This window comes from Channa argus, chromosome 1 (assembly GCF_033026475.1).
Source record: "Channa argus isolate prfri chromosome 1, Channa argus male v1.0, whole genome shotgun sequence".
NCBI lineage: Eukaryota > Metazoa > Chordata > Actinopteri > Anabantiformes > Channidae > Channa > Channa argus.
The window spans coordinates 1,329,526-1,342,434 of NC_090197.1; the positions used below are offsets into that span (position 1 = coordinate 1,329,526).

A 12,909-nucleotide genomic window follows, 5' to 3' on the forward strand; every position below is an offset into this window, starting at 1 on the left:
CAAAAACAAAACTCAACAGTGGAAGACTTTTCTCCTAAACATTTTGAAACAACTTTATATAAAGAAAACACTTCACTGGTAAATGTAAAAATCAAACATATGATCTCTGACAATGTATGTGTTTGGAAAATGCATGGATTTTATTATGCAAGTCTCTGAACATTGATTCCTCATATGTGAAGCCTGGATAAGAAAAGGTCTAACTTGATGAAAACTTTTGATACAGTCATGAGTCTTTTTAGTCACTAGCTGAACTCAAACTTGTATATTCTGGCTGTGCATGAAGATTAACACATGTAGAGTGAGATAATGCAAAATACATAGAACAAGTTTATGAAATAAAAAATGTGCTGTGTCTGTCCATCTTTACCTACTTCATACACCCATGTGTATACCCAAAGTACAGTTATGTTTAAGTTCTAGGCTCTGTCAATACACCTTAAAATGAATTCCACACCCTGGGCTAATGTTCACCTAGCGTCCCTAAGAAGAAACCACAGGGAAGATCCTAACGTCTCCAGTGTGGCTTTTCACAATCCTAACAGGCCAAAATTTCTGAATGACATAATTTTGCTGCTACCTTTAGGAGTTGGATTAGGAGCAATTTATCAACAATACTAACTTAGGAAATCACTCATATCCCCACCCAAATGTGGAACAGCTGCCAGGAGATGACATGCTGGTTCTGTGGGTGGAGAGCTGTTCCTGCTGTAACACGTGACTTGCACACTTGACGCTGAGCTCATTAAAAGGCAGTTTGGACAAAAATTTAATTGTTTTTTGTCACAGAGCTGGTGCAGGATGTCACTGCTCCATCAAAATGAACATGTATATCACCAAAGCCATGGTCACACTTTTTTCACAGGCAGGATAAAGCTGATCTGTCAACAACTGCAAAGTTTGGTCACACCAGCAACCAGTGTTTGCAGAACATGTAGCTGCATTCCCTTTGCAGTAAGCGAACTTCGACCACAAAATCTAAATCCAGGCTCCTAGAGCCAAAACCCAGGTTAACTTTGTGAGCTCTTGGAAAAAGGCTCCTGAAATGGCTCCTGTGGTGGAGAAGCAGCTCCACCAGAGTGTGGCTTTCCTCATGATTGAGATGTTCTTATGTGACCCTGGTTCTGTGGTCAACGAGACATTTGTGGTTTTTAATCTGTGAGTGCCAAGTGAACCTTCTGTCACAGAAGCTGCATTTGAACGGCTTCTCCGCATTGTGCAGGGCCATGTGTGTGGTCAAATTGGCCTTTTTAGAAAACCTTTTACTACAAACAGAGCAGCTGAACGGTTTCTCTCCAGTATGGACCCTCATGTGATTCACCAATGTGCATCGTAGACTGAAACTTGTGTTACAAACAGGGCAGGTGAACGGCTTCTCTCCTGTATGAACTCGTAAGTGCGTGGTCAAATTTGAGTTCTTTGTGAATTTCTTACCACAAAATGGACACGCAGATGTTTTTTCTCCAGTGTGGCTTTTCATGTGGCTCTGCAAGTGGGCCTCACTGCTAAAACTTTTACCACACCCAGAGCAGCTGAAGGACTGATTAGCTGCTCTACATCTGTTAACACTCACAGGAACATCTTTGTTTTTCAGAGCACTAAACCCTGATTGTGGTTCCCTGCTGCCATCCTCACTGTCTTCTGTCTCAGAGGACGTCTTATTAGCGGCTGGATCAAATTTCCTGGCTGGTGCTTCTCCCACATGGACTTTGCCATTAGCTTCTGTTTTTAAATGCTGTGCGTCTCTCTCCTCCACAGCTTGCCTCTGATGAAGCTGCAAAGCCTGAGGTTTCTCCTCCTCATCTTGCTCTTCCCTCTTCACAGGGACAGAAGTAAACAGGAACTTTATGTCAGCTTTTTCCAGGTCTTTAAGCTGCTCTCCCTCCTTACCGGTGCATGGTTCCTCCTGTTCCTCTTTAATTGGTGGTGGCTTTGGGTCCTCCTGCTCCACACTGCTGCTACGCTGCTGCTGATACGGTGGAACTTCTTTAATCACTGTAAACGTCTTGACATATGCGGGAAGCACTGTAAAATAAAAACACATTATCTAAATCTACCTCACACAAATGTTTATTTGATATTCTAAGTTGATACTGACTCTCAATTATTGGTTGATTCATCAGCACTTGAAGAAACCAATGAGTGATAGTAGTGGGCCGGTTCTTACTTACTTAGAAAGCTGAAGCTAAACCGTCTGGGTTCTGTTCAAGAAGTATTTTTTTTTTTTTATTGAATCATTTTAATTTATCGTGTAAAAAGAACAGTCTGTTTTCTAAGGGATGTGTTTATTTAACTAAAGAGACACTTATAAACCAGTAAGACTAAATAATTGAGACTAGATACGCATCCTTTATGTGAACTGTCACACTGACTGGGATGTTTAAGCAGGATGTAAAGGGCCAGGATATAATGATTCCTCATTAGAAGGCTGGACTGTTGTTGCCAACATTTGTTCTTGGTTCTGCAGGATAATTTTTCTAGATATACATGAAGTTTGCAACTTTGCTGTTAAGTAACATATTTCAGACTGTGCAGTATGAAAATGTCATAATGCATCATAAAATTGTTACAACTTTTTGTTTGCACTTTTTCAAGTCAGTCAAGGTTATCGTCTCATATTGTCTGTGACCATGTAACTGTTTTTGTGAAGCCCAGGATCGTTTTCTTCAAACGTCTTCATTCTCGTCTTAATGTAAATAATTAAATAATAATTAAAAACATCTTCTTATAACATACCTATTGGTCATGAGCAGAAACACGTTGCAGTACGGTATCGCCCCCTGCAGACTGATCACCATATGATCTCACCTGTTTTATCCGTGTGGGTCTCAGTCCTCCCAGAGTCCTGCAGCAGTCTGCGCTGGCGGTCAATCTCCACTTCGTACTCCGCTATAGTTCTTTCAAACAACCCGAAAATCTCCTCAGCGGCCGCAGTTAGTCTCTGGTTGACAAAAGCTCTCATGCTTTGGACTTTAGACATCTCCACACAAACATCTACGCCAGCGTTTTCTACAGACGAGCCCCGTTAAAACCGCTGTTTGGTATCTGGTAGATGTGTTGCTAAGTAACGTCGATGCCAACGAGCCAAGCTAACGTCCTTCACTGACGGTTTGTTGGCTGTCTGAGATAATTCCGAGGTAAAACAAATAGAAAAACGTCAGCACGCTACAAAGCTTATCCACGCAATTCATGTGTCTTTCAATCGTCTGCTAATGTTTTTAGAGGGACAACATTTGCTCATGACACACAGCTTCTTCCACAGATAGACGCCATATTGTTTATATTGAAACAAGTTGGCACGGTAGCCAAAAGTCTTTCCGGTTAACCTTCAAATTAAAGGTTACGTAGGATTTTTTTTTTTTTTGAACATGAACGTTTGCCCGTTTTCTAGTGTTTTCTAATGGCATCTAGGATGCGACTTAAACTCTGGGTTGTTTTCAATGATGACAAAAATCTATTAATGCTAATTTATTGATCTATTAATTTAGCCTTTAGGAAATGATGACGGCCTGTTAATACAGCAAACCATCAGTTCATGATTAAACAGAATAACCAACATCTTTATAATGATGACACTTACAATGTTTCTGGGGTGAAATAATAATACTGCCTTGTGTTGCCTCATGTTTTCTGTATTTTAAGTACTTTATGCACAAGACAGATATTGAAGCAATTTGACAAATCACTTTACTTCGCTTTAACACAAATAACTAAATAAACCAAGATGCTTAGAGTCCCTGTACCAAACCGTGACCACGAGGAGAATTTGCAAGGATCTTGTGGCAAATTGTGGATTTTTTTTTAACCCTTAGCGCTCTTGTAATGTCCGGAAACCGTGTGGAAAACAAATAAATAAATAACGTAATGTCTGTTGCGTTTTCACAGAACATGTGCTAAATATAAAAAGTTGAAATTATTGACAGATTAGTTCGCTAGATCAGTTGGTAAAGGCAGTTGTCCACGGACCACAAGGTGAGTGGTTTGATCCCCGGCCCTGGCTATATGTCGAAGTGTCTCTGGGCAAGACACTGAACCCCTAACAGCCCATTCCCCTCCCCAGCTGTGCAGAGCTGGTCCAAGCCCAGTAGAAATTGGGGAGGTTGTGTCAGGAAGGGCATCCGGCGTAAAAACTGTGCCAAATCAACATGCGGACAATGATCCGCTGTGGCGACACTGAACTCACGGGATAAACTGAAAGGCCAAAAAAAAAAAGGTTTCTAGAGCCTCGTGAGCTTTTATTTTGAAGTTCAAGGACGACGCTACACCGGAAAGTCGCCTATTAAATCACCTTTCTCAAACACAGGTTCGGGTCCTTTTGTGTATCGAGGGGCAGTGAGAAGAACCTCTGGCGAGAAATGAAACTAATGGAACAGAGACACTAGCTACAGCAAGACAGACGATGCTTGAAGGTTCGTTCGTTTCCTATTTGCGTCATCTGGAACTTCAGGTAAACTACGGAGCACCTTGACTGACTGAAGCGGTGGATTCAGCGCTTGTGTGACTGGCTGATGCAGCTGAGACCACGACGTCTGTTTGTCCGGAGCTAGTCTGAAGACAAAGTTGGTGAAAATGTCCAAAGTCCAAATGCTGAGAGCGTTTGTCAACCAGCGACTGTCGGCGGCTGCCGAGGAGATATTCGAGCTGTTTGAGCGGACGATAGCTGAGTACGAGCAGCACCTTTATCGTTCACAGGGGGACAGAGAGCGACTACGTGAGCACCTGGACTCCGCTGTGGACCTTCACGGAGCAGGTTTGTCAAAGTTCGTGTACCGCTGTGTTTACGGCGCTCAAAAGACCACAAACAGCCGTGCGCTCATATTTGCATATTTACGGTAACGTGTTTTCTCTCTCTCTCTATTTAAAACGTCAGTGCAAACAAGCGTTTCAAGTAAGAATTAATACTCTGAGACATGACTGCTTCTTTGGGAGGCGTAGATATCATAACTGTATTTAAAATACATAAACAATAATGAAAATTAAATGTAAAGAAATTAAATGTCTAAATAAATATAAATACTATACTATAATACACTATAATACTAGATACACTATAATAGGGACTTATTGTCAACATGGCTTAGAGAATTTTGTTAAGTTCGTTTTGTTTAAGGCTTCAAAAACTGGAGATTTTAAAAATACACATTTGTATAAAAAATATTTTGCTATTAACAATGAACTTTTTACTCTCGCATGTTTGATTCCTAAAGTAATGTTGCTATCCGGAGATCGTTGTATGACGAATATTGAACATTTATTGTATTTGCTTCTCATCTTAACTGATGACGGACCCCAAACCTTTGCTATGCATTGTTCTCTTGACCCTGTACACAATCTTAAAAGGTAAACTACAAAAGCAACTATCAAAAGCAACAATCAAAGGCAACTATCAAAGGCTTATGATGTCACGAATAACATCATCCGTACTCAATACACAAAGTACACAATACACAACAGAAACAGAGGAAACCCTGATTGTTTTTTTTAACTTTAGTCATCTATGTACATGAGAATCTGCATCTATAGAAGGAAACAGAACAGGCTTTAGTGCACCCAGGATCATTTCAGAGACATGAACTTTTTTGTTAGGGCGCATATCTGACCTCTGTCAGTTCTTTTAATAACCTGAAGGAGGATTTGCTTGATGCGGTTTTCTTACTTTTTTCCAACCCTGTGGACAATATCTAATCCATTTCACGTGCCAGACCCAGTGCAATTTTGGACAACAGATCAATTACGATAGCTGTCGTGTTGTCCCTGGCTTCTCTTTCATACCTTTATCCTTACATTCCACCTTTGTTTATTGCTGTTGTGAACGTTCCTTCACTCTTTCTTGCAGATCCTCAACAGATTTTTTCAGGACTAGTAACTCACTTTGATGGGTTTCAGCTTTGGCTTTAAAGTTTTCCATATCTGTTTTTCATCCAGTCAACGACAGCTCCTTTATCTGCCATTTTGTTTGTGAGAGTTTCAAATTGATTTTTTTTCCATCCGTTCGACATAGCTCCGCTCTTTTTGTTCCATGGGTTTAGCATCCATTTCAAGCTTAACTTTGGAGCTTGGAGATTCTATAGAGAGATAGATTTTTTAGATGTAACAAAAATACATTTTCTGAATAGCCTTATAGTTTGCTTAGGACTCAGATGGATTTAAATTAAGATACAGAATAAATTTTATTACAGTGTGTTGGAGTAATACAAGGGAGTGGAGAAAAACAAAATGGTTTCACACTAAGTCTTTAAAAATCACATTCTGAATATTTAAATTAATAAATTAGAGGAGCTTAATAATTATCACACAATAAACGTGTAATAGCCTATGTTGCACCATTCTGCAGATATTTATAACCAGGGTCCATTTTCTCACTTTTAAAATCAAAACAATAACAACAAGTAACAAATTAGTTTGAATTTGCATCACTAAGTGCATTTTGTTGTAGCTAATTGTACACAAACCAGTCTCGGCTGAACCACTGACCCATTGGTGTGTTTTCCTAAGAAAAATGTCATGAGATGTGACAAAAAGAACAAGCAAAACTGTTCATTTGTCTACACCAAAAAAAGGGGGTAAAACGTATGCATAATCATAATAATGAACAGTTGGCACATAGAAGAAAACAGCAAAAATAAAACAAAAAAACACAATTGCCTTTGTTTTCTAAACAAAAAATGGTGATATAGTTAGTATTAATTAGTTGTTGTTTCTTGCAGACACCCAGCAGATGTTGGTAGGTGAAGCAGAGGTTTTCTCTCAGCAGCATGACTGGAACACCAACCTGGAACATGTGGACCAACCAGAGATGTCACACATTAAAGAGGAGCAGAAGGAACCGTGGAGCAGTCAGGAAGAAGAACGATCACAAAAGCTGAGAGAAACAACAGGCATCACAGAGTTTTCTTTCTTTCCTGCTACTGTGAAGAGTGAAAATGATGAGAAATCTGAGTCCTCAGAGCTTCATCAATGTCTAACTGCAAAGAAGAGCGAGGCAGAGCTTCCAGAAGCAGCATCTAATGGAGACAGCCACAGAGGATCAGAACTAGCCAAAAACCTGCTTCCATATAGACATTTAGAACCTAATAGAGATCATGACATTTCCCATTATAGTGAACATGTGTCTGCAGAGACTAATGACTGCGCAGAGACCAGGGGATCTTATCTTGCTTCATATTTAAATGTTCTGAGAAATTCTGATGTCAATGTAAGTGACTCAATAAGTAATAGTGTGAAAAAGTCCTTTAGCTGCGCTGATTGTGGTAAAACATTCGCCAGCAAAGGAAATCTTAAGACCCACATGACATGTCATACCGGGGAGAAACCGTTTGTTTGCCCCATGTGTGGGAAAAGATTCAGGCAGAATTCAAATATGGTGACACATGTGAGAATCCACACAGCAGAGAGACCTTTCACCTGCACCATCTGCAAGGCCAGCTTTACTCAGCGAGGGACGTTGCACCAACACATGCGAATTCACACCGGAGAGAAACCGTATAGTTGCTCCATGTGCGGAAAAAGATTTACACAGAAAGGCTCTGTGACTCAACACATGACCGTCCACACAGGCGAGAAACCGTTCAACTGCAGCGTTTGTGGTAAACGATTCGACAGGCCGTCTCTGATCAGGAACCATAGGTGCGTTTATGCCACAGATGCTTAGGATCCACAGAGCCTGCGAGTGCTTGGTCTGTGGTGTGGCGACTGTGTTGGATTGAGATAACGAGTAGAAGGATGCCAGCAGCTACTAAACAACACTTTCACTGCCTTTTCAACATGGACATATGGATTAAATATGAAAAGAGCAGGTAGAGCAGCATCGTTCTTAACATGTGATTCTTCTCAGCACAGCTTGGTTGTTAATATGATCGACTGAAAACTATTTCACTGTTTAAAGTTTTAATTTATTTTATTGTGATGCTAATTGTTTAAGAACTTTAAGAACTCAAAGTCTGGGATTTCTGATTTAAAAAACAATACAGTTTTCTAAATGTTTTCAAATATCCCTAAATGTATTTTGGCCTTGCTGGCAGTGCTGTGGTTATTTATAACTGCAACTGAAGCCAACACCTAATATTGGACTGTTGTATAGACTAAATCCCACTCTCATAGCAGCCTACTGTATAATGCCTGAATTACAAACCACTCAAAGAAGGAAACTGTTCAGATATTAATGCATTTGTTGTTCATGACTACCTTCTTTCATAAATTGCAAATTTATCAGAAATTGGCACCACTGAACAACAGTAAGAGTAATGGACTAATGGACTAATTCATATTTGAGAGGGATCATAGTGTTTCCAAATGTTGGTTGAAACAATTCAAACGATTACATCATCATTAAAAGAACAGCTAATTCAGCTTGTCAGCCAATCACTGTGATTCTAGAATACTGGTTGGTTTTTGCATGTCTGGAAAAATGACTGACATCAACGTGTGCTTACTTCTGATGCCACAGGATGATCCTATGATCATAACTGTACAATCTGTCATCCGATACAGCAGCTCTACCATCTACTTTTGCAAGTTTATAATTCCTCAGTTTTAGGTTGAAACTGTCATAGTGGGTGGTGGAGTTGTGCTGCAGTGCATTTTATAAAGAGCTGGTTCTAAGGGTCAAGGAAACCAACTGCCTCTAAAAATCTGAAGCAGTTAAAATGTTTGAGGCCATGTTCTCTGTTGTATTCAAGCATAGGACAATTGAAGTGTGATTCTAATCTTCATTGGATCTAGAATGTTTTGCATGTTAAATCAGACATGTCTTGGTATGAATTTTGCACCAGCTGACTGTTGTAAGAAACACTACAATGTGACCACCTCCTTTGATTGTTTGGTGAGAACAAAGACATTTCAACTCCACTGGAACCAGATGACACCTGATACTTGGTTACACAGTTACAGGAACTTGATCAAAGTGGTAAAAGTGCTTTGGAATATGAGCACAGTGTCCACAAACTACATCCACATCTTTTCATGCTTGTGCTGTGTTCAGTCTCAAGGGAATAGCAGCAGGACAAACCACAAACACTGACGTATGTCTGTGTTGTTATCATTTTACAAATGAAATATGGAGACTACTATATGATCTATGCATTAGAATTGGAAAATCTTCAAAATACAGTGAGAAACAAGTCACTCTAAAAAGTTCTAGTTATTATATAAAGAAATAAAATGTGTATATGTAAACACATTTTCCGTCTGAACATGTACATGTACATACATATAGAAACACAACTGAAGCAGTTTCTGCCACAGGAAATGTAATCAGCTGTCTGGACATTAGTTTGTGCAAAATGTGTAATTTTCATTGTGCAAATGAAATTAGACTGTTGCTGGGAGTTAAAGAAATAACTGACACTGTGAAGCTTATTTATAACTCACAAGTTTCTTCTCTATCTCTCCTCAGTGAATTCAGAGGAACGTTTTTCCTCACAGATAAAGTTCCTAATATCAAAATATGCACTGTTGGTCTGCTTTTACCGTTCCCTGGGATCTGCCAACCTGTGGGACATGTATAATGCTTCTAGGCTGTCTCCTCTGGATGTTAATGGAATGGAGTTCAGCCTGGATATAATAGGCATGAAGTTTTTGTTTTTTAAACCTTATTTTATACACTTGTGATTTGAATGCAGCACATACATTCAATAGGTTTGAAAGTTTGTCGTTACTTCAACCTCATCCCAGACTGCTGATGATCAATTTCAGAAGTTTTGAATGTGTCTATCCCCTGCATGCAGCCACCTGTAGTGTTTCACTGCACTACGCTGTGTTAAAACACAGTCTGTACAAAGTCTTACTCTCCCACTGCTGAACAGTTCAGCAATGCCTCTATCGGCACTGTCCCGACCTTATCTGTGGCTCCCTCTTCTGGTCAGAAGACAAAACATGCTCAGAGTGTTTAGTGCAAGGTAACATCATCTACAGTCTTTTAAAGAGCACTGTTCACAGTTCAAGCTCAAATATGTGATTATTTTTGTGATATGTGAATATTTTTACGGGGCTTTGGAGTCAGATCAGAAGCTTGTGTTGGGATTTTGGATATTAGTCTGACGACCTAGAGATATCATCCATTCACTCCAATCAAAGTTGCTGACTCTGCTCAAACTGCACAAACGTTTTTCTATGTTGTTCGACTGCTGGTTTGTAAATCCGTTGCACATGTTCATGTTCTCATTCCCAAGTCATCATACAGTAAATGGCCACTTTGTCCAGTTCATTAGCATGAAATGTTGATGGAATAGGTACGTGGAGCTTTCAGTCCGAAAGTAGTAATCAGACCAATTTTGTAAATGTTTCCACAAGTGTAACAGAGCATCTTGGGACAAGAGGATGATTAAATGTCACTGCTGTCTCCTTTTCTATTTGGTCCTCAAACTGCACTGAACTCAAGCATCACAGAATCTAAAATATCCAGTAAAAGCAAGAAACAAGCAGGCAGGTCTCCCCCATATGTAATAAGAAATGTGTTTATAGAATAAAAATGATCCCAGTCACAATCAGAAGACACAGCATTCCCACAGACACTGTAAAAACTCTGAAGTGGTTTGTGTTGGCAGCTGGAAGCTTCTGTGATCTTCGTTTTTGAATTACTGCCTGTTTTTCCTTTAGTTGCCTGTGAAACAAATGGCAAAAGTTGTTTAAATGAACATTACTACAATTAATGTGCTTAACTTCACCTTTCTGTGTTGCATATTGATTGACTCTTACAGCTTGTTGTCAGCCAGCATCACTGTTACGCTCTCCATCCTCTAACATCTCCACCTCCACGTTTTCTCCCTCACATACTCCTGTTGTCTCATATGTTTGAAAATCCAAAACAAGTTAACTGTAGCTATGGGTTCATATGAGAGAATTACGTGTTCATTACACAGTGTAGAAATGTGTGTTTAGGCTTTAGGGTATTGGCATTAAACATACAAAAGCAGATCAAATCATCAAAACAACAGTATGTGGTGAGGATTCCTAAGTCACCCAAAGTGCAGAGTATTCTGACAGTATAATGACATATTTCAGAAACTGGATTTAGATTTTCCCTCACAACCATCTCTAGGGTTCACAGAAAGGTCTAAAAAAAAAAAAAAAAGGAATTATCCAGTGAGCAGCAGTTCTCTGGTTGACAATGTCAAGTTGATGTCAGAGGTCAGAGGAGAATGGCTGGACTGCTTCAAGATGAAAGTAAGTCAACTGCTAGTTCTAACTGAGGTGGACAGAAGAGCATCAGTGAAAACAACATGTCAGCTGTTACATTCACATGGTTGGTCACAATTGGGCATGACCAACATGAAAGCATGGATCCATCTTGCCTTGCATCAACAGTCCAGGCTGCCAGTGGTTAAATGGGGTTTGGGATGTTTTCTTGGCTCACTGGGACACTTTGTACCTACTGAGCATCATTTAAATGCCACCGCATACAGGACCTGTGTTTTGCTGTGATCACGTCCATCCCTTCATGACCACAGTGGAGGCAACATCTGATCAGTTGAGCAGTGTCAACATGGACTTCACAGTAAACACTGAACCCACATTTTTCATTCATTTTATACAAACAAAACATGTTTGGTGTCAAAGAGTTGGGCTGTGTGCTTATTGTGAATGTATTTGTAGTATCAGGACAGTATAGGGAAAAGTTTGGAAGACGTCTGGAAGATGGAAACGCTCTGAGCTGCCTGGCTGCTAACTACTAGTATAAATTCTCTCCTACAAGGACGACAAACTGCCACTATTTTGGGGCGTGAACACCATACAAACACAGAAACATAAACCAGGGCTATAGGAACTAAGTATCTCTAGGTGAACTGAACTTAAAACCAACCAGGATGAGGCTAATTAACCAAGGAGAAAATGAGGGAGCTAGCGACAACTAAGACAACAACACCGGGAAAGAAACACTGAGAGCTAAACATGAAGGTAACACACTAGACAAACCCACATTGAAAAACATAATACTCATAAGTATAAGGAGAACACACAGGAAACGACTGAGACACAGAATGACCATCAAATCAAACCTCAGACCAAAGAAACAGGTAACAGAGACAGGAGTCCAAAAAACCATGAGACAGAGGAGCCAGGAGACATTGCATGGATAACCAGTGTGAAACAAAGACGATGATCTGACAAGGAACAGAAGGGAGAGCTGGGTTTAAAACGGCAGGGGAACGGGTGAAAACAATTGTGAACATTGATGAGTGGTAAAGCTGGGGAAATGAACTGGAGACAGGAAGTGAAGGAACGGGATAAAAAATAAAAGTCCAGAACAGGAAGTGGGCCAGATCATGACATAACTAAGGTTGGAAATCGTTTTCTGAATGTCTATAGAAAACAAAATCACCTTAACTTGTGTTCCATCCATTTATCCATCGCCAGCCTGCTTCTCTCGTCTCTGGCTGCAGGTTGCTGTAGCTAATCCCAGCCGTCATTATTGAAAACGCAGGATACGCTCACAGGACTGATGCATGCACACATACAGAGACACACAGCCATTCAATACTGTATGTTTCTGACTCATATTAATCATTCTTAAATATTAAGTCATCAACTCAACGCAATGACCCTCCTCCCTCATTATTATGCTCATTCACCAGCTTCTCTCCAGATGACAGGGAACCACGCTTAAGGTGGACTTGACCCACTGCAGAAAAACAGATTAATACTGTTCATGTTCCTGTTCATGTGAAGTAAACTAAACTCCTTCTCTCATAACTGCAGCACAGGAGGCTGCTGGTTCTGCCGGTTTTCAGATTTTATGAAACTGGCTTTAGAAGTTTCACTTCCATATATGAGCTCAGTAACCATGGAAACAGAAAGACATCACTGCTCATTCATAACAGACAGGTTTTAGAAAAGATAGAGTTTTAAAGTTCATTTATATATTAACAACATAAAAGGTCATTTTACAAAGAAACATTTTTTGCTTTAAAG

At 39.9% G+C, this 12,909-nt stretch overlaps 2 protein-coding genes across 2 annotated transcripts; one reads left to right on the forward strand and one right to left on the reverse strand.

Annotated features, from left to right (window-relative positions):
- Positions 1-516: 516 nt before the first annotated feature.
- On the reverse strand, positions 517-3,305 carry LOC137099457 (zinc finger protein 771-like). The gene is made up of 2 exons (XM_067476325.1): positions 2,809-3,305; positions 517-2,025 (listed from the first exon to the last, which is right to left on the reverse strand). The coding sequence occupies exons 1-2, from the start codon at positions 2,978-2,980 to the stop codon at positions 1,109-1,111; spliced, it is 1,089 nt and encodes a 362-aa protein (XP_067332426.1). The 5' UTR covers positions 2,981-3,305; the 3' UTR covers positions 517-1,108.
- Positions 3,306-3,452: 147 nt separating this feature from the next.
- LOC137099451 (oocyte zinc finger protein XlCOF6-like) lies at positions 3,453-10,620 on the forward strand. The gene is made up of 2 exons (XM_067476313.1): positions 3,453-4,750; positions 6,708-10,620. The coding sequence occupies exons 1-2, from the start codon at positions 4,570-4,572 to the stop codon at positions 7,649-7,651; spliced, it is 1,125 nt and encodes a 374-aa protein (XP_067332414.1). The 5' UTR covers positions 3,453-4,569; the 3' UTR covers positions 7,652-10,620.
- Positions 10,621-12,909: the final 2,289 nt, after the last annotated feature.